A 25088-nucleotide genomic window follows, 5' to 3' on the forward strand; every position below is an offset into this window, starting at 1 on the left:
TGTCCTCTGACGTGGTGTCGCAGAGAACGCAGACAGCCTCTCTTAAAGCAGCGTGTCCAATAACGGAAAGGGCATTACGGGAATTGAAAATGTGTTGAACCCTATGTTGTTACTATGCTATGATGCGATCCATCCGGACATAACTGAAACGTGCCCAGTACACTAGACCACGCGTTCGAATTTGAATGCCAGATGCTTTTTCTGTTTTTCACAGCAACATTTCTGCTGCTCCTGCGCACATCTGTAAAACTTCACTGATCAGCTCACCCCACATTTATTTACTGAGGTGAGGGTCACAACAAGTTCACAACAAACAGTATTCAGTCTGACAGTGCACTGCCAATAACTTCAGCTGTTATTGTGTAGCATACCAATCAAGTTAAAGGACAACTTTAGTTTTTTTTCAACCAAGGTTCATGTTTTAGGTTAGAGAAAGTAAAAGATTAGTGTTTTGTTTTTTTTCATTTGCTGCTTTCTTTCGTTTTAGGGATTTTAGCTGTTTTTGACAGGGGGGCGGGGGCATTCGAGCATGTATTTTTTTACAAAATGTTATAGCGATTTCATTTTGTACTATTAGTTCTACTAGACCCCAAGAAATTACGTCTCGCCACAAAAGATCTTCTGTGGCCAGATGTAATTTCCTGGGGTCTATTAGGACTATAGTAATAAAAAATCACACCCATGTGAAGTGAGGGGCGCTCTTATCATCTAGATGCTCGAATGCCCCTGCCCCCTGCATGTCAAAAACAGCTAAAATCCCTAAAACGAAAGAAAGCAGCAAATGAAAGAAGGAAAAAAAGAACACTCATCTTTTACTTTCTCTAATAAAACATGAACTTTGGTTGAAAAAAACAAAAGTTGTCCTTTAACGATAGAACTGCTGCCCTCTTATTGTGAAATGTGAATTTGGTAGATCAATGCATGCTGAGGCTGAGCCATACTGGCACGAGTGTGAGATTGTAACTGTTCTATTTCTGTCTTCTCAGACGCCCATTCCAGTAGAGGGTGAGGAATAGCATGACATAGAGGTCAGTAAGCCTGGGACCGAGGCTACATAGAGGTAGAGTGACACATACTTACAGACAAATGGATACTTCAGAAGCATAAACCATGCCATGGCATTCAAGCATCAACAACTTCTACAGGAAGGAACTTTCGGACACAACTCGCTCAAACTCCTTATTACAAACAAGGGGATAGTTACTATGATGCCACGGTTAATTCCCATTTAACAGGGAGAGGGGACTGGTACTGCAGCAGCAGTATACTGAACACTGGATGGGGCATTTTTGTGTCATACAGATGTCGCATGTGTGGAGAATAGATCCATATCTTGCCCAAAGTAGCCTGCCTCACCAAGCCATGGACCAACTATTGCAGGCCTACAACCTGACTCCTGACGCATGCGCGTCCAGAATCTTTCATGGAGGGTCTATCCCACTAAAGCTCAGATTTGTGGAAGCATCCCTCCCATCTCAGTTGTTGTGGCACAAAGAAGATTCAGTTTTGCTGGACAGTGGACACTGCCACTGAGCAAAAGAGCAGGTCATTTCGGATATGATTCTGTGGAGACTACCCTGCCCATCAAGAGGAACAAGACCACTCACATTTCCAGATGTTCTGAGTATAGGGACACAGGACTGACTGTGAATGAACTTGGTGTTGTAGCTTGTGTCGTAGATCTCGAGGGCACTCGAATGATGATGATGAGTCTGCAATGCAGGCTGGAGACAGCAAGGCATGAGATGCTGCTGTATCTCGCGCCCCATATTCAGGTGTTTGCCACCCGAGATACAGCAAGCATACAGCAACCGGTTGATGACTTAAATCCAATTCCGGCCACAGTTGAGGTCTGCATTGCTATCCTGCTCTCAACATGCCACGTCTGACCAATGTAATGACCAAGGTAATTAAACACACTGACAATTTATCTGATAGGAAGTTAGGAACACAATTATATTTGTGTCAGTAAGGCACACAAAACTAATCTCCCATCAGTCATGGTATAATATACAAACGCATTCCCCATACAAACACATGTACTGTGCATGTTCAAATCAGGTTTACATTAGTGAATAAGGTTATTATTGAATAATGCAAGAATAAATGCATGCTGGTATGGTCAGAATTCGACCATTTTCCACATCCATCCATCTCTCTAGTCGTCCTCAGACGAGCCCTCCACCGTCGCTTCCAGTCATCCCGGTTCTCTAATCTCCATACATCTGGCCAGTTCGTTGGTACTTTGATAACCTCCGTTTTCTTGGCATTTAGCATAATAACCTTGGCACACTCCAACTCTACTCTGTTCAGGAGTTCCTGTGCTTGTTCCACGTTGTCAGAGAGCAGGCTGATGTCGTCCGCATAGTCCAGGTCTGTCAGGACTCAGGACTACTTTGGGGTGTTGTCTCGACCTCCTTGGTGTTAGAGTGAAGCCAAGATCCTGCTCTCATCCACTGATGGCCTCGCTGAGTGCGAAGAGGATTACCCCGGCCCGGATGTCAAACTCTTCACTGTTACCATGATGCCTGGCATCTGGGGTGCACCACCTTGGCTCTTGTTCCTGCATACATGGCCTCTATCAACCGCTTATCTGTAGTTGGGTCGCGGGGGCAACAGCTCCTCCAGAGAGCTCCAGATGTCCCTCTCAGAGAAACATTAGTAATTTCCTCCTGGGGGATCCCGAGGCGTTCCAAGTCGATGTAATCCTTCCATTTTCCACAGCATACATTTATTTTTTATTTCTTTACATTTTGTGGGGGAATTAGCCGATTTAACATTGGGGAGCCCACAATGTCTAGGTTCCCACCCAATCTGCCTCCGATTTACAGGTTTCCTCCTGGGACATGAGCAGAGAAACCACATGTACTCTATGGGTCTGTACTCTGTATTGATTAGTAGGAAGCATGTCAGACTCATCACTAGCATATAACCTCAGAACCTACTGTCAGCTAACAACCCAAATGGACTGAATGTGCTGATATAGCAATGCTAGTATATAGAGGAATATACATTAATGCTCAGTTCACATCAACAGTGACCTCTGCTGCTTTGAAAATGTAATGAGCCATATTGGACACAAGCTTGTAAAGCAGACAAAATGCAGGCAGGCAGAATAGGTTACTTTCATGTAATCGTTTAGATTACACTTCTCATCTAACAAATGCATTTATTAATCGTGCAATATGATTCATTATATACATATTGGTTAAGCTGCAAATGTTTATTGTACCAAATAGAAAGAAAGAAAGAAAGAAAGAAAGAAAGAAAGAAAGAAAGAAAGAAAGAACGAACGAACGAACGAAAAAAAGCAAGCGAGAACAGAAGTAGCCTATTTTTGACATCCGCATAGGATTTGCTGTAGCCCGTGTCAAATAATGAGCACATTATGGTGAAAACTGGCCCAGAGTGAGAAAGGCCACTTTGTGACTAATTCCACTGAGTGGGAGGGTCACACAGGCCAGCCTTGTATATATCGCTGTCAAAATTATGTTTCCTTCATCAGAGTAAACAGAGTGGATGTATTTACCAAGCCCGAGTTCTCCTGGGGTAAGAGACAAGGTAAAGTATTTATCTGTCTACATAACAATACAGCTTTTTCTTTCTTTCTTTCTTTCTTTCTTTCTTTCTTTCTTTCTTTCTTTCTTTCTAAAATGTTATTTCAGATTCCACTATTCAGGTAAGGTAATCAAAGGTCTTTTGCACATCTGAATAAAATCTGTGTGACAGGTGCATTGGTGGAGTATACATGTACAGAGATCAAACAATACAAAACTCTTGCACACTGTCTTCACTTGCATAAAGAAAGCAATATTAACCGCAATGTTTCAGTCTTGGAACCTCTTCAGTCATTGTGATGCAGCCAGAGCCTTGAGATTAAAATTGTTGCCTTTATTGAGCAAGGTAAAACAGTGTTTTTATTTTTAAACTATCCCTTAAAAACCCCAAGAAATGGCATGTATGCATGTGGATATCCTTACAGTCTATGGTGGATTGTATATTGATTGAGCTTCAGTGTGATTCAAGCCTTAATTTGATCTCACAGGTCATAAACCATGGTCTTCACGCTTCACCTGCCCATAAGTTGGTTTAGTATTAGCTACTGTACATCGATTCTGCTTTAAGGATAGTGTATCTCAGCCAGTGGTATCTGTAGAAACATAGCGGACAAGCGCTGGTCAAAGGTACTTGGTTAGGTAGTCGGGTCAGCTGCAGGGTGCAGCAGCCTCACTCGCCTGTGTGCTGAGGCGGATGCCAGGAGGGATTAGGTGAGCTGAATTCCCCTGATGGGAGACAAGAAGCGGAAAGCTATCTCAATGAGAGTATGTGAGTTGCCTGCTGCATGTGTAAGCTATGAAAGCTGCTTTGTTCTCCTAAGATTCATTATCTAGTAGCGCCATTGGTCTACTGAGATCACACACCCTGATAGACAGGCTGAAAAGTAATGCAAGTAAGCATTAGCTAGTGCACAAACGTCAAGATAACCCTAATAATAAGGTCATGGTTGGGCTCACTCCGGCTGAATAACACACATGCCACTGTGTCTTCTTTTGGTGGTGCAGGGAAGCATACTGTATTTGTATAGTATACCCCAATGACCATTCATTCTAATGTTTATGATTGAAAGTTACTTTCAGAAAACAAAGTGTCATTTGTGGAGTCAAGACGAGGCCAATTTTATTAGCTCACTCAACAGGAGCGATGACATTATGTGGCAAATCAAAATGAAACTATAAATAGAAAATTGTTGACCATAATCTAACAATGCAGTGTTTTGAAACCTGGACGATCCTCGGCTCCTCCTGGCTTAAAAGGCCAGTCCACACCAACACAACTAGTCGCAACTCCTTGCAAACTTAAAACTGTTTAATTCAAGGAGTTGCGACTAGTTGCACTGGTGTGGTCTGGCCTTTATGTTGATGTGTCCTTGAGCAAGACACTGAAACCCTAACTGCTCCCAATGAGCAGGTGCCTTGCATAGACCATTTACCATTTAGTTGTACAATCCAGAATTTATTTTAATGAATACAATCTTAATTTAACCAATCTGTATGGTAGAGTATGTTGCAATATAACAAATCTGCAGTGGTTGAAGGTGGTCTCCCAAGTCCCTACTCTTCCATTGAGTCATTTCGACCATGGTGTCGTGTCGTTCGTAGCACAAAGTCCTTTATTGTAGACATGTTACTTCTCCTCGAAAGAGAGCTTCCCTCCGATTACCCTCTCATCTGGAGATATGGATCTTCAATCTCGATGCCCAAGTGCCAGGCAGATGAAACTAGTATAGTATAGTATAGTATAGTATAGTATAGTATAGTATAGTATAGTATAGTATAGTATAGTATAGAGCGTCACAGTCCCGCCCCCTTTCATGACGACGCCAGGCCCAGGAAATTAATCCCAATGCATTTTTCCCATAGACATTTCAAAAAGTATTTATTTAAAGACCTTTTAAGCATCGTACAAAGCCAACTTGAGTCATGACAAATCATGACAACAAACACAATATTTTGGACCAAACAAATAATTACAAAGAAGAAAAACAACAAAAAAAAGTGTTGTAACCTGCCGTTTTTTTCTACTTTCTAATTCTTTGTTTGGCCCAAAACATTTTGTTTATTGTCATGAATTGTCACGACAAGAGTTGGCTTTGTCCGCGGCGTAAACGTCTTTAAATAAATACTTTCTGAAAAGTCTATGAGGAAAATGAACGGGGATTTATTTTCCGGGTCTCTCGAGGGGGCGGGACTGCGACGCTCTGTATAGTATAGTATAGTATAGTATAGTATAGTATAGTATAGTATAGTATAGTATAGTATAGTATAGTATAGTATAGTAGTACAGTATATCATTGTAATGTATTGTATGATTGGATTGGATAGTGATAGCAATTGTTTGTGTTTTCAATGGCAGCTGATCAGATTGTTAAGACCAGTTCCTTAAAGGAGTAGTTCACCCAAAGGATTACTTATTTTCTATCAATTACACACACCATGAAGCTTTGAGTTCGTGGAGATTTATTTAGTTTTTGTCGCATTCCTAAGCCAATAATTTGATGACCGGCGGAGTCGAGACCCCTATTGTCAAATTATTATAGCTTAGGCACAAACTCAAGGCTTCATGGGGTGTGTAATTGATAGAAAATGAGAATATTTGGGGGTGAATGACTCCTTTAATAAGGTAGGGCTCAAACTACTGTATAGCTGATACCGTACTTACACACAGACTTCATACAGTTCTTGAAAACAATGTATTTGAAGATGAAAAATGGCATACTCGATGTATCCCATCATGTAGGCCTCATTTGGTGACTGAGCGTACATTAGCAAACGGTTTATTTGATTTCACTGAGCTATGTACCACAGTTCTCTAATACTTTGTTACTAATCCGTTATGTGAAGGACGATCCCAAAGTCAAGGAAGCATGTGTGCCTCAAAGGTTACTATTTGGTTTATCTTAAAAGCATAATCATAAAAAAGATTACCAAAGCTGTTGTTCACAGATAGTGCTAATACATTCAAGCATATGTAATCCTAACCACATGTTTAACCCTTTTATACAAAGAAAGAATTTGGAGAAGTTAATTAGCATATGACTAGTTTATTCAGCACCAAAACAAATGTAATAATAATAATAGCTAGACATATAAAAGGTAGAATTACTACCAACTGCAAATGATCACAGGATATAAAACACACAAAAGGGAACACCTATTCATCATAATTAGATGTTTTATGTTTTTTTTGTCGTTTTCTGTTTCAGGTTCAAATGTCCCACCTCATGCATTTTCAAGGACACCTGACCAAAGACAGCAGAACTGCATTTAAGTTACATTGTCACATTGAATGAGACAGAATGCCTCTACACCTGAACGCAGCTCTTAGAACATTTCAAGTCTGAGGAGGTTAGCACTTATAGGCTACTTAGTATTTGACAAAATGCTATACAAATGTAGTATCTGTTAATGTGTCATAATTGAATACTAAAAAAAAGCAATAGTGGAATTAGTGGGTTTTAATCTCACTTAGTGTAAGTGAGCAGGGAGTGAAGTAGGGCGTTATGTAGGTGCTGTGTGAAAAAGAACAGACATCAGCACTATCATATCAGAGAGATGATAACAGAAAGTACATATAAAAGTCTAATGTGAATTAGTGGAGTAACAATCTCTATAAATTGGATCTAGCACACGTCTTTAGTAGGGGATAATTCGGAAGGTAAGCAAATCTCATTTATAAATCTTTATCCTTGATTTAACTCTAATAAAGCCAGATGGCTGATGAATTGATTAGTTATATACAGTTAATGTTATATGGTATATACAGTACACAGTATACTATATAGTGATTGCCCTGGATAATTGCAGATAATTTAAACATCATCATGTTTGACGAAAGGCTGCTTTATCTAAGAAGTAAAGTAAATCAATCAATAAATGAATGTTGTGTTTGAACAAAACAAGATCTTTGAGTGTGCGGATGGTCTGACAATTATTCACTGACACATTCAGTGATCCGTCCTCCTTCTCTTTCCCCCCCCACTCCCCACCCTCCCCACCCACTCTTTTCTTGGCATTCACACCCGACCGTTCCTTCTCTTTTTCAGTCTCTCACTCCCACCTGTAGCTTCCACTTTAATTTATTTTCCTCTTTTGACCACTTCTCATAGCACCCCGGTTACCCCCAGAGGGAGAAGAGGAGTCATGCCTTGTGGGATGTTAAAGTCATTCCTGTTCAGCCTGACTCGGAGGAAACCCCTGGAGCCCGAGGGAGAGGAGTCTACGTTCAAACGATGCCTGACCACGCTGGACCTGGTGGCTCTGGGTGTGGGCAGCACCCTGGGTGCCGGGGTGTACGTCCTGTCTGGAGAGGTGGCGAGAGAGACTTCTGGCCCCAGCATCATCGTCTCGTTCTTCATCGCCGCTGTGGCCTCCATATTCGCTGGTTTATGCTATGCAGAGTTTGGGTCCAGGGTTCCTAAGACGGGCTCGGCCTACCTCTACAGCTATGTGACCGTTGGAGAGCTGCTGGCATTCATCACCGGGTGGAATCTGCTGCTCTCCTACGTCATAGGCAAGTTTAATAACGGGATCACTTTATTTGAGGAGAGTAAAAGAATCACTTAATCATCAATCAAACAATATTTAACAGGACAACTGGCCTTGTGCTGTTAAATATAATTTGAATGATGATTAATGGCTGTCTGTAGCTACAGGTGCTTTTTTGATAGCTCAGGTATATGATTGCCTCTTTACTGAGTCGGAGCCACCCAGTCCTTTAAAAATATATATTTATAGTGTAAGAAATAATAAAAGGTGTATTATGTTTAATAGTTACAATAATGTCATTCTACTTTATTTTCATGAACAATAACACAAAAAAAGTGCAGGCTACGGATTTAATTGCGTTTTTAGTTTTTCTTTAGAGAACATGCTTGACTCACCATGAACCTAAAGCCTCATAAATGATCAACCATCAACACTAGACTCTAATAATATCCTGTAACCTTTCACCCGTTGTAAAAGCAATTTTATGATGAATCATGTTCACAACGGAGCATTTAGCAAATGGACCTTAGTATGTGGTTACACAGCTCATTAACTTCACTGCATCCATGTTACAACGATCACGACATACTGTATGTCCAAAAGTACATCATTTGTAATCTGACATACATACATTCTCAGTTTTACTCTATTTATGGCTGCCATTAAATGCCCACGCTTGTGGTTGATTGCTTTATTGTTATGTCCTCCCTTTATCTCCTCAGGGACCTCCAGTGTGGCACGGGCGTGGAGTGGCACTTTCGATGACCTGATAGGGGGTGTCATGGCCAAGTTCTTTGGGAAGCATCTCGCCATGGGCCTACCCGGCCTGGCACCCTACCCAGACTTCTTTGCTGCTGGTCTTATTATACTATTAGCAGGTAATGTTACATAACTGGTAGTCAAACAGTTTTACTGTCGGTTCACATGAATATTGATATATTTGATGCGCGGGTCAACTTGTCATCCAAGAATAAACCAACAGTTCGGAAAAATTATCTTTTAATTTAATTTGTTTTAGTCCGACGTACCAATAGTCCGACATACGTGGCCGCGGGTTAACACGGAGTACGCCAAAAGCGTATAAATTTGTACCCTATCTCCGTTTTCCAGGGTTCATATTCTTTAATCCATGTTTTTATCCGATCAAATCGTTAGCTACCGTTCGTTAGCACAACAGACCAATTAAGTGGGACAGTGGCCATTTTGAAGATGCGCGCATCCACTTCCATTCTAATCCCTGGATTTAAAGCCCTGTATCTCAGAAACAACATTGAGGTGCCGTTTCTGGGGAAGACAAGCGTTTTCAAACGGCCTATAGCAGGCGCTGTGATACTCGTGGTCGGGTTTTTCGTGTGTTTTTCGTGTGTTTTTCGTGTGTGTAAGTGTTACGCGCGATAAATCTTTGGCAATACGCTATTAATAATGGCTGCGGGAATTGTGTTTTTAAGACTCACCCGTGGCATCCGCGTGCGGTTAGGCCTTTCGATATCCTTACCTAAATGAGCATAGTATTTTCTCTGTTCTAAATATATGCAGATATGTGGGTTTGTGATATTTACAATTTTCACCATATCAGTGACAGCTACAACTGGCTGGTAGTGATGATGTCAATTCTGACCCGCACATCACTAGTTGACATTGTGGTGATAGATTTCAGATTTTGATTGAAGGGGTAGCCCCTTGAGATGCAGCATCTCATTTTCAAGGGGGGCCCATAAAACAAGATACATAGAAATATACAGTATACAGATACAGATATGCAGATACATACATGTATACAGATACCTTGCTCACCCTCTTCCACCCACCCCACCAACCACCAGATCAGCAGCAGTGTTTTTCCTTTTCTTCTTTTGAGTGGTGCAAACCACTCCAACAACTGGCTTTGTTAGTTTACGTGTCCACGTGTCCACGTGTTTGTTCGTACCAAAGAAATTAGCATGGTTGCTATGGTCACTCAGTTCACACGGGTGTGATTTCATTACGTCAGACATTACGTCAGACCACAGCTGATCAGGCTATATAATACCTTACACCACTCAGTTCACACGGGTGTGATTTTTTTTGTTTTACTAAAGGTGTGCTAGCCTTCGGTGTGAAGGAGTCCACAACAATTAACAAGATCTTCACAGCCGTCAACATCCTGGTGCTGGTATTTGTTGTGATTTCTGGGTTCATCAAGGGAGACATCGCTAATTGGCAGATCACTGAAGAGGCTGTGTTTAACGCAACGGTGTAAGTCATGTTTAAAAGCAATACATTCACATCATTGTTTCGCTTTTAGTTTAGCTTTAACCACTTAAGTCCATTATTCTTCTCACAATGTGAGATTATTACAGCCAAATACTTTCACCTATAGTATAATGACATACCCAAAAAGGGATGCCAGGTTGAATGTGTTTAAGTTTAGCTTTAAATGTCGACTAACATTTCTCTCCCGTCCAGAAACCAGTCCATTAGCAATGCCACATCAAGTGAGTTTGGTCTCGGTGGATTCTTCCCCTATGGTTTTGACGGAACCGTGGCAGGAGCTGCAACCTGTTTCTATGCTTTTGTTGGGTTTGACTGCATTGCTACAACTGGTATGTGAACCACAGGGATCATGGATTAACAAGAAATATTACATAATCATATTTGTCAGGTGAAACAAACCCTGTCTCTGTTGTGCATCTTTCCTGGTCTCCAGTTTGCTCATAACATTAGGAGGTGTTATCACTAAGGCACTCCGCTCCACTGGGGTGTTTATATACCGTTATGTCTATGGTTGAGAGTGTGGTCTGGGCATTGCAAACTTCCACCGTGCCCGTGTCATAGCTTAGGAGGCAGCCAATCATGACTAGGTCGCTACTATGCGATTGGCTGGCGGCGTTTAGGCGGCTCCCATTGGCTTAGACGGCGTTTAGGTGGCTCCCATTGGCCAGAGTAATATAGTAAGAGAGTGGCGACACTAGTGTTGACTCCCATTGTAACAATGGAAATACGGAAGTGCTCATTCTATCTCAATGGGATAGTTCCAGCCATAGGAGAAATGTTTGGAACTATAGCCCATAGGCACCCGCTTTGTGGCGAGATCAAAGTGTGTCGCTACTCTCCTACTCATTGATGACTAGGACACTTACATCGTCAGCTTTCATTAGTCAGGTTTCACCTGACAAAAATAACTCCACTCTAAAGGTCTTTACACACTGGGGGTGTGGCGGATAATAAACAATACAAACATGTGTCTCCAAATATTTCCCATCAAACTATTAATATAGTTGATTGATACAGGCTCATTCATACAGGTTGGTATGCCCAATAACATCCATGTTCTGTGTGGATATAGCCTACCCTATATATTAATATATAAAATAATATTTCATCATAATTAATCAGTCACACACACACACCTACATGTTACTTGCACTGCTAGTCACACCTGGCCACACCCCAATCGTGATGTACCATAACCATAGAGCGCTGAAGTCCTGACGTCACTCGCTCATCCCCTGGTTCATGGAAGTTTTTTCTATGGAGAATAACATTGGGTTCTTAAAATCGTCTCATATAAGCATTGTGGTCCAAAAATAAACAAACAGGCGATATTGTCGGGGAGGTGTCTGTATCGTTTACGACCGTCAGTCAGTCATATTTCATACAGTCTGTTTCTAGCAAAAATGTAACTAATTCAACAGTAACATTAGAGTTTGTCAGTTGATTCTTCATATCCATATGAGTGAAAACTGAAACGGCCGGGATGATTTGTTTATTTTTCAAACACAGTTCTTATATGAGGCGATCTAAAATCCCCCTATGGGGATTACAATGCAAATAAAATGTACATGAACCTGTGGACTTAGCGCCTTCTACCGATATTGACGTCAGACTTCGGTGCTGGAAAAACAGGGTGGTTTCTTTAAGTTTTATGGTGTAGTGTCCTACTACAGCCACTGCTGCAGATGTACTTATAGGTATATTGTATTGACATACACTACCATTCAAGGTTAATATGAGGCTATTAAACTTTGTGAAATGCAGTCAGGGATGCGTCACGGCTATCCCCGTGACACATGCTCTGTTAGGGACTTGTTTAACGTGACCTCAATTAAGGTTGAAATGACCAGGAAACAGACCAGTTGTAATGTATAAGTAGGTCTGTAACCTCATCACACCACTTTCCTTCAACTTTACTTTGGCAAGCATCATAAAACCGGGTCTTAAATCAGTGTATTGATGAATATGTAACAGTTTCACATGAACAGAAAAGCTTGTGTTCATCTCTGACCCGAACTGTCTATCAGATTTATGCTGCTTTCTTGGCATACTGTACGTGTCGGACATTGCTGGATGGATGAATGGATGGATGGATGGATGGATGGATGGATGGATGGATGGATTTTATTTTAAACGAAATTAACCTGTTGGCATCACACAAATGCAATACAAAAAACAAAAGCAATCATAATCTCTAATTGCTCTCAGAACTGTAATCAATCCATCCCTTTTCTGATCAAACAGGAAATGTACAACATCATCTTTGTGTCTTGTCTTTGTAGGTGAAGAGTGTAAGAACCCACAAAAGTCGATTCCCATTGGCATCGTAATCTCACTGCTCATCTGCTTCGTGGCCTATTTTGCTGTGTCAGCCTCCCTCACCCTCATGCAGCCATACTACGAGCTGAATGTGCAGAGCCCCCTGCCCGTAGCCTTTGAGTACATCGGTTGGGGTCCAGCCAAATACGTAGTGGCTGTGGGATCACTCTGTGCGCTTTCTACCAGGTGAGAAATGGAGGTGGTGCCGGCATTGCTGTTGGCTGTCATTGTGCAGTGCAGCGCACTGGTCTGTCTGCCAGCCTGCAGTCTCTGTTTGCCCGTGTTCTATGCCAGTCAGCCTGTCTGTCTTGTCTGTCTGTCTGTTCGCTTACTTTTCTGAAGGGAAAAGCATTTAAAGATTTAGAAAAATGTAAAGAATCAAATGCATTTGAATATTTGTATTTATATTAGTTTAAAGCTGACACGCACTGATGAAGGCCAGGTGGATGAATATGTTTTATGTCATCATAAGAATAACTAAAGTAAGAAAGCTACCCTTGAGTGAAACCCTTTTCCTTATGTTCATTATTTTAAAGCTGCAACAACATCAGCCCTATATGTATTATACTTAGGCTATTTGAAAATAGCTATTTTAGAAACTTGTGAATTGGGACATTCTTCATAATGAGTACTTTTACTTTCAGTACTTTAATGCGAATCATTTTGTACTTTTACTCAAGTTCATTTTGAATACCGGACTTTTGTTTGTAACAGAGTCTACATTGTGGTATTGTAGAAGTACATAATGTGTACCTCTTCCACTACTGGTACCTTTCCTTGCGTAGCTGCCTTCATCTGCCTTTGCAATGCATATTGCCCCAGGCAGATTAAGTCTGGCCCCTCTCAATTGTGGGAGGACTTCACGGACGAAATGGTGACGGCCAACCAGATTCGTCTGGATGCAACCAGGGCCCAGTATTCAAATATGGGGCGGGACATTGCGAAAACAAATCTAACATTGAGAGGGACGAGACTAATATCCACGCAGTGATATTAGTATTGCTACGCAAGGCTAGGTCCTACCTTAAATGTCTTAGTGGAAGAGTAGAAAGACCACCTCCAAGCACTGCAGATGTGCAGCTAGTTGTATTGTATTAACATACAATACTCTACCATACAGATTGGTTAACTTAAAATACATTTTTATTCATTAAAATATATATATTTTGGTAAATCTTACAAAAGGTTGTGTGTATTCCTCCAGTCTACTGGGTTCCATGTTCCCTATGCCTCGTGTGCTGTTTGCCATGGCAAGAGATGGCCTGCTTTTCACAGTACTAACCAGAGTCAGTGCCAAGGGGAGTCCTGCTATAGCTACTATTTCATCTGGGATTGTGGCAGGTACAATAGTTTTTGTTTTTATACTGGCTAGGGCAGGGGTCTTCAACGCTTTTCAAGCCAAAGATCCCTTAGCTGAGATAGAGATGAAGCAACCCCCACTACAGATTGTATGAAATTGTGTCATAGTGTGTAATTAATATGTATTTTCAGACATTTAACCACAATTTAACCACTTACATCGTCAATACTTTCACTCTGTACTTGGTCTGCTCTTTTTTTCCATCTACACCAAAGTATTTGCCGAAAATAGTAGCGAGGCGTTGTGAGCTTGTAGATCTGCTATTTTCGTCTAATGTTCCACCAAGATAGTTGTATGGTGTTATAATGATGATGATGATGATGATGATGATGATGATGATCTGTATTCCTTGTATCTTATAGCCATCATGGCCCTTGTGTTTGACCTGAAAGCTCTGGTGGATATGATGTCCATTGGGACTCTGTTTGCTTACACTCTTGTGGCGGTGTGCATTCTTATACTGAGGTAGGTACTGCAAATCTCATTGTTCTAGCATAGATTTAGTAATAGTAATTAGTAATTTTCTTTACTTTCTTTACTTTCTTTACTAATTCTATTTATCATTTACTTAAAGCAATCAATCACCGCTTATACTGTAGTTACTTATTCACACTACAATGCATTATGCGATGTTTTTTGTTATTATACAGTGCCGATTACAATGCGTTTATTGACCATACAAGTAAAAGGCTTTATACTTGTTGCATTAGGAGGATTTTTGAGTTGTTATAACTATGATTATACAGTGTCTATAAGCAGATTATAATGCATTATATATAATGCATTATAAACATGGGCTTAATAATAAGTGCTACCAAAATAAGTTCCAGTCGTCTGCTAGACCAAAATAAATGTATTAAAAATACATTTGTAATCTTTGCCATCAAGGTATCGAGCGGATGAAAATGAAACGAAAGAAGTGAAGATCGGTGAATCAAACAACAACTGTCTGAAGCCTCCATCAGCACCCACTGCAGTCACCACAAGAACAGTAACAATCTTGACTGTATCTTCTAGTAAGTATCAACACACACAACACAAGCATGTTGCTGTTCATCTCTGAGTCTAGGCCAGTGTTTCCCAAACGGTGTACCAACTTTTTATTGAATTAAGAATAAACATTTACAGAGCGATAAGAGTGATAACACGTGTAATAGAGTCTGTTTTGCATGGATATGAATACATGTGTGTCTTGAGATTTTGATTTGAATAAACATTTACAGAGCGATAAGAGTGATAACACGTGTAATAGAGTCTGTTTTGCATGGATATGAATACATGTGTGTCTTGAGATTTTGATTTGAACCTTGGTGTGCCTTTGACACAAAAGGTTTTCAAAGTACTGGTCTAGGGCTTATTCAAATGTTCCTTCACTGATCTCCCTCTCTCTTTCTTTGCAGTTGTTATTATCATTGTCCTTTGTGTGCTCCTGACCCAAGCCCTGGATGCTGTGTCCGAGGGGAAGCCATGGGTCATTGTACTTCTCACCGTCTTATTGCTCACATTGGTCACCATCGTCTTCTTTATCTGGAGACATCCACAGAGTGGAGTCAGGGCCTCTTTCATGGTAAGTATTTAAAGTGTAAATCTATGGGCCCTTTCTTGCACCTGGCTGGCACACATCGCAAAGTGGTACTAAAAGGGGTGTTCAGGTGTCATCACTAGTTTCCAATTGAGGCAATTGTTATTTTTATGCCCACGTTGTATAATTACCAAATGTTTTTGCACTCCTCTGCGCACCCATGGGTGTGTTGGTCTGAAAATGAGGCTAAAGGGCCACTTCACCACTTTTGCAACCAGATCTTATTTTAATGATGTTGAATAGAGGAAGGAAGCGCTGCCATGATCCTTTGTTTGTTGTGAACTGAAAACGGTTGTTCGTTGGCGAGGGTTCAAACATGAAAAGATAAAAAAGGGGTCCAAGGCACTCTGTTCCAGTCAAGTGAAAAAGCCTTTATTTTATGTCATGGCAAAGATCATTAAGAAATGGACCAGCGCGTTTCGGCTACAAGCCTTCGTCAGGGTCCCATGGGTCCCTCATGGGACCCTGACTAAGGCTTGTAGCCGAAACGCGTTGGTCCATTCTTATGGTGGGTGTAATGATGTTTAGGATACAAGAAACACTTTCCGGAGGTTTTCACATTTGTAATATGCGTTATATTTTATGAAAATGTGGTCTCACTTCCTTCCTGGACTACAAATCATACCTCCATGCGCTCTCCCCCCTCTCCACAAGGAGGGGTATTGCATCAAAGCATTATGGTCATTGTAGGAATTCAGCAATCCAGTCAAACACACAGACTTCATTATTTGGCCATATAGGGTGCAAATTTCAAATTGTGCTACTGTTATCTACTACAAATACTGCAGTTTCTTCCAGCAGTGAAATGTCCTTTTAACTAACATAATTGGAGCATCCAATGGAATCTACATATAATATGCCCTAAGAGTTTAGTCTTGCGGTGGGGTTTGGGTGTTATCACCTAACAGAGATGCAATACAATACACAGATGATTGTGAGATTGTTGACTACAAGAGCTATATGTCCCTTTTTTCTATGCAAGGTTCCATTTCTTCCTGTACTTCCAGTACTGAGTGTGTTCATCAACATGTACCTGATGGTCCAGTTAGGAGGAGAGACATGGATACGTTACGCTATCTGGATGCTTGTCGGTAAGATCATGCAGTCAGTTTACAATGGCTGGGAGAACGAGCCGTTGCTTGAGCAGGTTTGAAGGTTCATTGATATTATTACATGGTGAAATTTAATGAATCCTTATGTCGGTCTGTAGGGTTCGTCATCTATTTCGGCTATGGGATCCGCAACAGTGTTCAGAGAAAGCGCCTCATGGCCAGCCACGTGAATATCGAAACTATCAGTGCCAATATCGAAACTATCAGTGCCAAATCGGACAAGGACGTCATCAAAGAAGAGAAATTCTAGGCTTGTTGGTGGATAAAAGAACAGAGAAAGAAAGATAGGTTGAGATGTTACAGCTACTGGAATTGCACACAGTACTGTTCTATTTGGTCCGTGGTGCCAAATTTGTTCAGTTTTCATCAGTGTCAGAATTACATGTACATAATGATGGACAGAGTCTACCTATCGCCTTGTATTATTCCCCAATGTTACTGTATTACACAGTGATACGGTCTGTGGTTGTATTTTATGATTTTTGCCAGGTTTTCTTTAATGAGAAGATGTCACTGTTGTCCTTGAATAGACTGTATATGTATGGATCATGTTGTATACTGTATGTGACATATATTATGTGATGCATTTTCACTTTCAAAAGTGTGTTTATTTGTAAAGATTAGCTTGTTGAGAAAAATGCGTTTATATCTGTTTGCTACAGAGCTAATTCTCGTAATTTATCTAAAGGTTTGATTGGTAATCTGCCTTGGGGAGTAACTTCTGGGTTGTCCTACAAAACAACATCATCTCTAAGGCACTGTACTAAACTCCTACATTAATTTGTACAGTGTGATTTAATATAAGTCAAGAACTAGGGAATGGCATTTAAAAAAAATAACACAATAGCACTTGCCACTTGGGGAGGGGGGGGGGGGTAATTATAATTTTACTACAGCTTGACAACACGTTTACATTTCAACTTACAAATGTAAAATATATTATTTAAATCTTGCTTTATAAATGAAATGACAATTCATTTTTGTTCTGAAGTACACCACTCAACATATGTAGGTATATGGAATGTCGATTTACAGTAGAATGGTGAGGTGATTTACCAAATTATAATATTTTAACGTTTTATTGTTTTAACTTGTGTAACTATGAAAACTGTAGAATACTTGTAGATAAATGTTACATTTGTAAAAAATGTCTGTATATCTTACGGTAATTAAAAACAATAAGATGCAATCTGGTACAAATTTTTCCATTAACACATTGATTGTATTAACCAGTTTCATTCCTGGGATAAAGACCCAGAATGCCGCTTTACCTCCCAGGGATTCTCTGAGAACAATAGAACCTTTCTCATGGGTTTAGCTGATCAGTGGGTCATGTTCATAAGCATGGCTTAGCCAAAGCTAGTCATTCAAGAATCAAGAGCAAAAGTTGCTCCATCAAAAGTTCCTGAACCAGATGTAGTAATATAAGAAAACTAATAATTCAGGACTATAATTCAGCAAACATCCACTCTGTTCAGAATTGTATAAATACATTACTACGTTGCCTGTTAAGAAGGATCAAAGTGTAACGATGCTGATTATTATGGTGGGTGTTGGTTAATGGTCTTCCACAGGATCCAACTTCATGAACTCTTATCTTTACACAGTAAAGAGCCACCTCAATCAATGTTTCAAGACATTCATAATATTTTACAACCTTGGTTGTGATCCTCTAAATGCACTACATAAGGTTTCAACATATATGACTAGATGGATATATGTAAGCACGGAAATGTATGAAGCTTATCATTTTTTGTTTTAATACTTTGGATGGGATCAAATCCACACGATTTGTTATCTTATATTAAAGGGACATTTGTTTACTGGCTTTAATGGGTGACAAATGTTCTTGCCAAGGTTCGTAAAAGCCGCACACCACAGTACTCCTCCAGGTACTACGTGGGGTGTTTTTGGAGAGCCATGGTGCGAGAGCACTTCCACTTCAGCAGCTAAACAAACAGGCCCGTGCTATTCCAGACGGAGGGGCCTCCATCCCTGGGCTGTCATTGGTCCAGAGATGGTTGAAAGGCTCCATTGAGCCAGCCAGGAGGAATTTGGGGTACTAATGCCACTCTCAGGACTAGGAGGAGGAATTTTGTGTGAGTCTTTGAAACAGCTGACTACCAACTTTGCGTTCCTCCTCCTCTTTTTCCCTTGTACTTCTCTCTCTCCTTCCATCCTCCTTGTTTCTCCAGTGCGGGTTCTAGTGAAGTGTGTTGAACTACATGAACTAATAATCCATAGGCCGCTATACAAATCCATATGTCAGTCATGCTTTTGGTGAAATTATTTGGGGTAAAAAATTGGAGGCTGGCATTGAGTGCTCTGTTCTTTTGTGCTATAATCCTGGAATTAGGTAAGTGATTTGATTCCCTTGTTTAGTGGTTTGACTTTGACTTTGTGCATTCCTAGAGGTATACAAAGGGTTCAGTAGGCACATTTTCTGTTGGCCTAATGCTAAGCAAGGCTCACTCCAGACATTGCAATCTCATAGACAAATGTACACAATGATAAGCTTTGCATATACCATACTGTGCAGTACACATAATACAGTGCCCTTGCCTTGATTTCTTCTTCTTTGTCAGACCATTGGGTGGTTATTGCTAGTTTCTGATGGGCACTTTAAACCATATATTGCCTACTCTATAAGCAAAATACAGCATATTACTGTTCTCTAACCCAAATAGCATGTACTTAACTCTAGGATATTGTCAGCAACATGCCCAAGACCCTAAGCCCACCCCAGGGAGAAAGCCCAAATCCACTACACCCAAACCAGGACAGCCCGGGGCTGTCACAGCAAAACCCAAGATCAAAGTGACACCGGCAGCTACGAGACAAACCTTCTTGACACAGGTGCGACATGGTTTCCCTTTCAGTTCAGCCGCAGCGCTACATTTAATCACAAATAAATAACATGAAAAGGATTATGCAAACATGTGCCAATTACTGTAAATTTGGAAGGGTACCAATACCAAACATGTACATTCACATGTTTGATGCATGGTATACAGGTGCTCAACAAGGGGAAGTTCCATAGGGTGGGTGACACCCTAAGTGTTCGGGTAGGAGACACCCTGGAGTTGAGGTGCAAGGGCAAGCCAGTCCAGTGGAGCGTTCCACCATACCTGGAGGAAGACGATGAAGGGAGGCTAAAGTAGGTATAGCAAAAGTGTTCATATACGGAGCCCCAGAGTGGCCATTGAGAGAGATTTTTTTTTTTACTTGAGTGCTCAAGTTAGTAACTTGTGCACATGAGTTAGCATTTTATTTGTTGTTCTCAATAGAACTGCAAAATATTAGTCCTGCTGCAATGCTGGTGGAAGGTACTAAGGTAGCTGGTTAAAAACATGGCCTGCCTCACAATTGCTAAGCCATTCTGTCAACCAACAGTTATTTTCTACTCTGAATTTCTGCTTCTTTGAGCCCATTTTTCCTCTGATGCAAATTCTACACTCCCACTTTCCAGCCGGGCTCATTCGTTCCAATGTAAATATCATGGATTTTACACATTAAATACTGGTTCATTTTTGGAACCAGACCTTCAAAATCTCTTCCAAATCCATCAACAAGGCCTGCCATATGCACTGGAAAAATATGTGCATGGCATTTCTCTTTTAAAACACTGTTTTATCACATAGGAAAACTATTGGTGGAGAGGTTTGTCTAACCCAGAGTAATCTAGTAAGAGAGTGGTGACACTAGCGTTGACTCCCATTGTAATACTGGAATGCGGAAGTGCTCATTCTATCTCAATGGGATAGTTCCAATGTTTGGAACTATAGCCCATAGGCACCCGCTTTGCGGCGAGATCAAAGCCTGTCGCCACTCTTACTATTCCACTCGGGTCTAACCCATGTTATGCTTAGCTGTGATTGGACCATAGCAGTATGGGGAGGGGCTTAGCTATAGGTCAATTAGGTACAAAAACATCTTTATTTGGCTGACAATGTTTCAATCCTGCTGTGGGATGACCTGATGAAGATCCAAAACAGGATCGAAACATTGTCAGACAAATAAAGACGTTTTTGTACCTAATTTGGTGTGCGGGCTCTACCCTTTGTGAACTGAAGCCCAGCACCCAACAGCCGATGTGCGTTACCTGCTAAGTTCCCTTTCAAGTTCAGCACAAGGTGGCACTTTAGCTAGCACTGATTGGTCGTATTAGAAGATGTGAGCGAATAAGCACAAGCTCCCTGTCCTTATCACCCACTCAGCAATGGTAAATAAAGGCGGGGTGATGTAGATGTGCAGACACATGTAGACACAACCTGTTACTGAACGATTTGTTCTTCAATTTGTAGAGCTAATGCAGAGCTAAGAATCAGTGTGCGGACTTCCTTCCTTCTGACATGCATCATATACCTCTGTTAATGAACCCACCTGCTCTGCTGTGCTACGTAATCGTATGTATAGATTTATGTGTGGGGCATCTTAGTCAGACTGACTAATGAGTAGTAATGACATCAACAATGCTGTTAAAACCAACCATTATACGCAGTTCTGTCCATTCTGTTCTCGTCTAGACTGTGGAACCATTGGCGCACATGTCTGTGTGTTAAAAACTGAACATTGTGGAAGGTTTTCTTTTTCTGTAATTTGTTTTCCCCTTGTTTTATTGTGTTTTCATTGTGATATGGCTCCCCCCTATAGGTCTGAAATAAATGATTGAATTGGATTTTAAATGATCACGAATAGTCTTTGAAGGGTTTTCCTGGAATGATTATGGCCAGCAGCAAGTCCTGCCGTATAATAATAATAATAATTATTTATTCATCTTGTCTGGTGTCCTGTTCCACAGAACTGTCCAACATGAGAGGTATGGAACACTGACATTATTCAACAGTACAGGAGCAGACACAGGAGAGTACACCTGTTACCCTATGTACTGTGAAGACACAGAGTGCAGGAAGGAGTACAACAAAGCTGTCAAGGTCTTCGTTTTCTTTCCTGGTGAGGTGAACGCACAGGGGGGAAGGGGGGAATTCAATGTAGACGCCATCAACTTTTTCTTATAATTGTTCTTGCATTAACGAGAGGGCACACAAAAACAATTTTCTAGGACTTTATGATTGTGCAGAAGGTTGGGGCAATAAAGATATGACATTTTGAGACTGACAGTTAAAGATTGGAATCATTTATATTGTTGGGGGGTTTTATTATAAATTATTATAAATTAGGAAAAAAAGGGGGGGGCATTAAAAACATGGGCTCCTGCATCCCAGGATGCATCTACCCCGTGGGATGAATAACCTTTATTGCAGTTCAAACGTGCTGTTCCAAGAGGAGGGATATCTCATATCTTATCACTAATTGTAACGCCCTGTGCTGCCTAGACCCACAGGAGCTTTTTGTGCCATCATCCAACTACTATGAGGTCATTCAACTCCGTACCAACTGGCCGACGGTGCTCCCCTGCCAGGTGACGTCCCCGGATGCTAAGGTGACACTTCACCGTGAGTTTCCCCCAGAAGAGGTGGCAGTGGACGGGGCAGAGATCACCTTCAACGTCAAAAGGGGCATTACGATCCACCGGCCTCGCCCACACTATGCTGGGGCCTTGTTCTGCGTGGCCAGCCTGGGCAACCTCAGACAGAGTTCCACCAAGTATATGCTCATCTATGTCAACTGTGAGTTATAACACTTTCACTGACTTTAGGCAGTTTCTGCTTTGTATACTGTAGATAGCATAGAAAGACAGGAAACTGGGGGCAGAGAGAGGGTAAAAGACATGCAACACAGGTCACTGGATGGAACCGAACCGGGGATATTGCGATTATTTGGTGACATATTATGTGGTCAGCTACCTCATTTAAATTTGAAAATCAAATATCACAGTGTTTTTCTCCAAATGTGCTTTCACAATATATTGACTTGATAAATCATCAGTAATGCCTAATAACTAAGTGGTTAAAGGCATATAATAGAACAGCTAGAACAGTCAGGTAAGTGACCTCACTATTAAAAATAGGAAAAGACAACATTTATGCCATATCACAAATTCACAATTCACTGATATCCAAAATCCCAAAGGATGTAGATATAATATATACTATTACCAGCCCTAATTTCAGGTGTTCAGGCTTTGGCATAATTTGAACTGTTGTTTTCACCAGACCCCATGGCTGTTCCTGCCCCTGTGATACAGGCGTCATCCACCTCAGTGGTTGAGGGAGAGAACCTGCAGGTCAGCTGCACAGTGACAGGGGAGCAGGGTGTGGTTGTAGACATAACCTGGGACTACCCTGGACAGCAGGTACTGTACTTCCAGCATGACTTCTGCAACTCTGCTACTTGTCCTAGTCATTTGTATTATTATTGGATGCAACTGTGAACAATAACCATGCCAGAGAATAAAATTACATCCATTTGACCAATCATACGGTTCACTGCTAATGTGGTCAGGATTTCTATTAACTCTGCATTTAAAGGTCCATATGTCTGTGATGCATTGGATCGATGCATCGCAGACATATGGACCACATACTAACAGTATATTGCTATTTCTGTTAGATCCCTCCTATAGATCCCTTTTTTGCTTTGATTGGATTTTAATCTGAATCTACTTTATTACAAATTTGTATTTATTATATAAAGCACACCTTGTAATACATTGATTCTGGAAAGTGTGCCACAAATGATTTACTTGTTTATTTTTATGCTAGTTTAATTTTTGTAAGCACAAACTTGGTTGATGAGTTTAGTTAAAGGGGAATACCACTAATTTTCAACATTTTACTATGTAATTAATATGAAAAAAATCATTAATATGGTGAATCACATCTTGATCATCAAGATGTGATTCACCATATTAATGATTTTTTTTCATACCTCCAGTTCTAGGAAACAGAATGGGGGGGACTTTTTTATTATTTACTCACAACAGCTCTAAGGTATATTAATTACATAGTAAAATGTTGAAAATGTGTGGAATGCCCCTTTAAATTACTTGTTAACTGTAGGGTCTCTATTCTGGCTGGGTATAGGCCTAATAGGTGAACATCCAGCAAAGATATCAGATCTACAAGCTCACAACGCGCTGCACTGGCAACTTGGTGCTATTTTTGGTTATAGAGAAGAAAACGGAGGGGGGGAAACCAAGGATAGACTCCTGGGGGACCACAGTCAACAAAGTATATATAGGGTGGTAAGTGGTTAATATTCATGCTGAGTATACCTGTTTGTTGTATTGCAGATTGGCAGACCTCCATACACGCAGGACAATGTGTGGCCTGTAGGTGGGGGTGCAGCCAGACAACAGTCTCAGTCTATTCTACTCGTGGATGGGGTGAGGGAGGTGGACCAGGGAATCTACACTTGCACTGCACAGAACCTTCAAGGGTCAAAATCTGTATCTGCCACTGTTAAAGTGGTAGCCAAATCCAAGCCTAAGAAAAAGAAACCATGATCTGGAGAGGGAGAGAGAGAGAGAGAGAGAGAGAGAGAGAGAGAGAGAGAGAGAGAGAGAGAGAGAGAGAGAGAGAGAGAGTGTTTGTAAACCAGGGTACATTATTTGAAGGCCAGTTGAGGGGCATGACATTGATGAAAAAGACAATGTAGGCCAGACGCACTGGACATTCGACCATTTTACTTTTAATCGGTTGTCTAAATCATATAGGCCTACATAATGTTCTGGTAGCCTTTAGGCCTACTTTTGTAGCCAGGCATCAACAATGACAATGCAAGTGTTGGAATAGATGAGCGTCCCCCGCCCCAATGTGTTGTGCATATTAAACTTGTATTGAACTTGTATAAATAAATGATTTTATACAAAACATGCTTGCTTTGTTTATTTTGTGTTTTATCCATATCACTGTGTACCCTGTGTGTGTACACATTGCCATTGACATTTATGTGGATTCTGGTTCTATGAACCAGGCCTGGTGGAGATCTGCCCTCCGAGAAGACTTTTATTTTTCATTAAAATGTTGTCTTAATTCATTTGTGTTTTCTGTTTGTAACTGTTTGTAATTTGCTACTAGCTGTCTTGGGGCTCCCTCTAAAACGTATGTTTGATCTCAGTACTTTCAGAGAAAGGTTACAATTTACAATTTAGGCATTTAGCAGACGCTCTTAATCCAGAGCGATTTACAGTAAGCAAGAACAAAAACATGCTAATACATCTGTAACGAAGACTCTCACTTCCATTCATATTAACCGAACTGGGAAAGTGTTCGTTGGATATACACTAGTCTCCACTCTCCATATATGGGGATATCCGACTAGGACACTGGGGCTATATGATATATGATATGTCCAATATGACAATCCCTATATTTGGGCCCGAGCCGACCTAGTGCTGATATCAGATAGATGTGGTAGAACTATATATGGATAGATCTAACTGGCTTAGTCATCGTGACAAGCCTGGTTGGAGAATATATAAAGGGTCGGCTTCAGGGAGACGGCAGAAGTCG

The 25088-nt window shown here is 40.9% G+C and overlaps 2 protein-coding genes across 2 annotated transcripts; both read left to right on the forward strand.

The window, feature by feature from the left end:
* Nucleotides 1-7700: 7700 nt before the first annotated feature.
* Nucleotides 7701-16921, forward strand: LOC306920354 (cationic amino acid transporter 2; the record flags this gene model as incomplete). Its single annotated transcript, XM_079497083.1, has 11 exons — nucleotides 7701-8070; nucleotides 8768-8923; nucleotides 10124-10280; nucleotides 10491-10627; nucleotides 12581-12803; nucleotides 13822-13958; nucleotides 14340-14442; nucleotides 14866-14993; nucleotides 15378-15544; nucleotides 16542-16650; nucleotides 16770-16921. 11 exons carry the CDS (start codon nucleotides 7701-7703, stop codon nucleotides 16919-16921), a joined length of 1839 nt encoding a protein of 612 aa, XP_079353209.1.
* A 2438-nt stretch (nucleotides 16922-19359) lies between these two features.
* On the forward strand, nucleotides 19360-24101 carry LOC306920360 (platelet-derived growth factor receptor-like protein; the record flags this gene model as incomplete). The annotated part of the gene is made up of 6 exons (XM_079497098.1): nucleotides 19360-19527; nucleotides 19686-19828; nucleotides 21473-21624; nucleotides 22008-22301; nucleotides 22788-22927; nucleotides 23867-24101. The coding sequence occupies 6 exons, from the start codon at nucleotides 19360-19362 to the stop codon at nucleotides 24077-24079; spliced, it is 1110 nt and encodes a 369-aa protein (XP_079353224.1). The 3' UTR covers nucleotides 24080-24101.
* Nucleotides 24102-25088: the final 987 nt, after the last annotated feature.

The sequence above is a fragment of the Electrona antarctica genome (assembly GCF_951216825.1).
Source record: "Electrona antarctica genome assembly, chromosome: 1".
NCBI classification, from domain to species: Eukaryota; Metazoa; Chordata; class Actinopteri; order Myctophiformes; family Myctophidae; genus Electrona; species Electrona antarctica.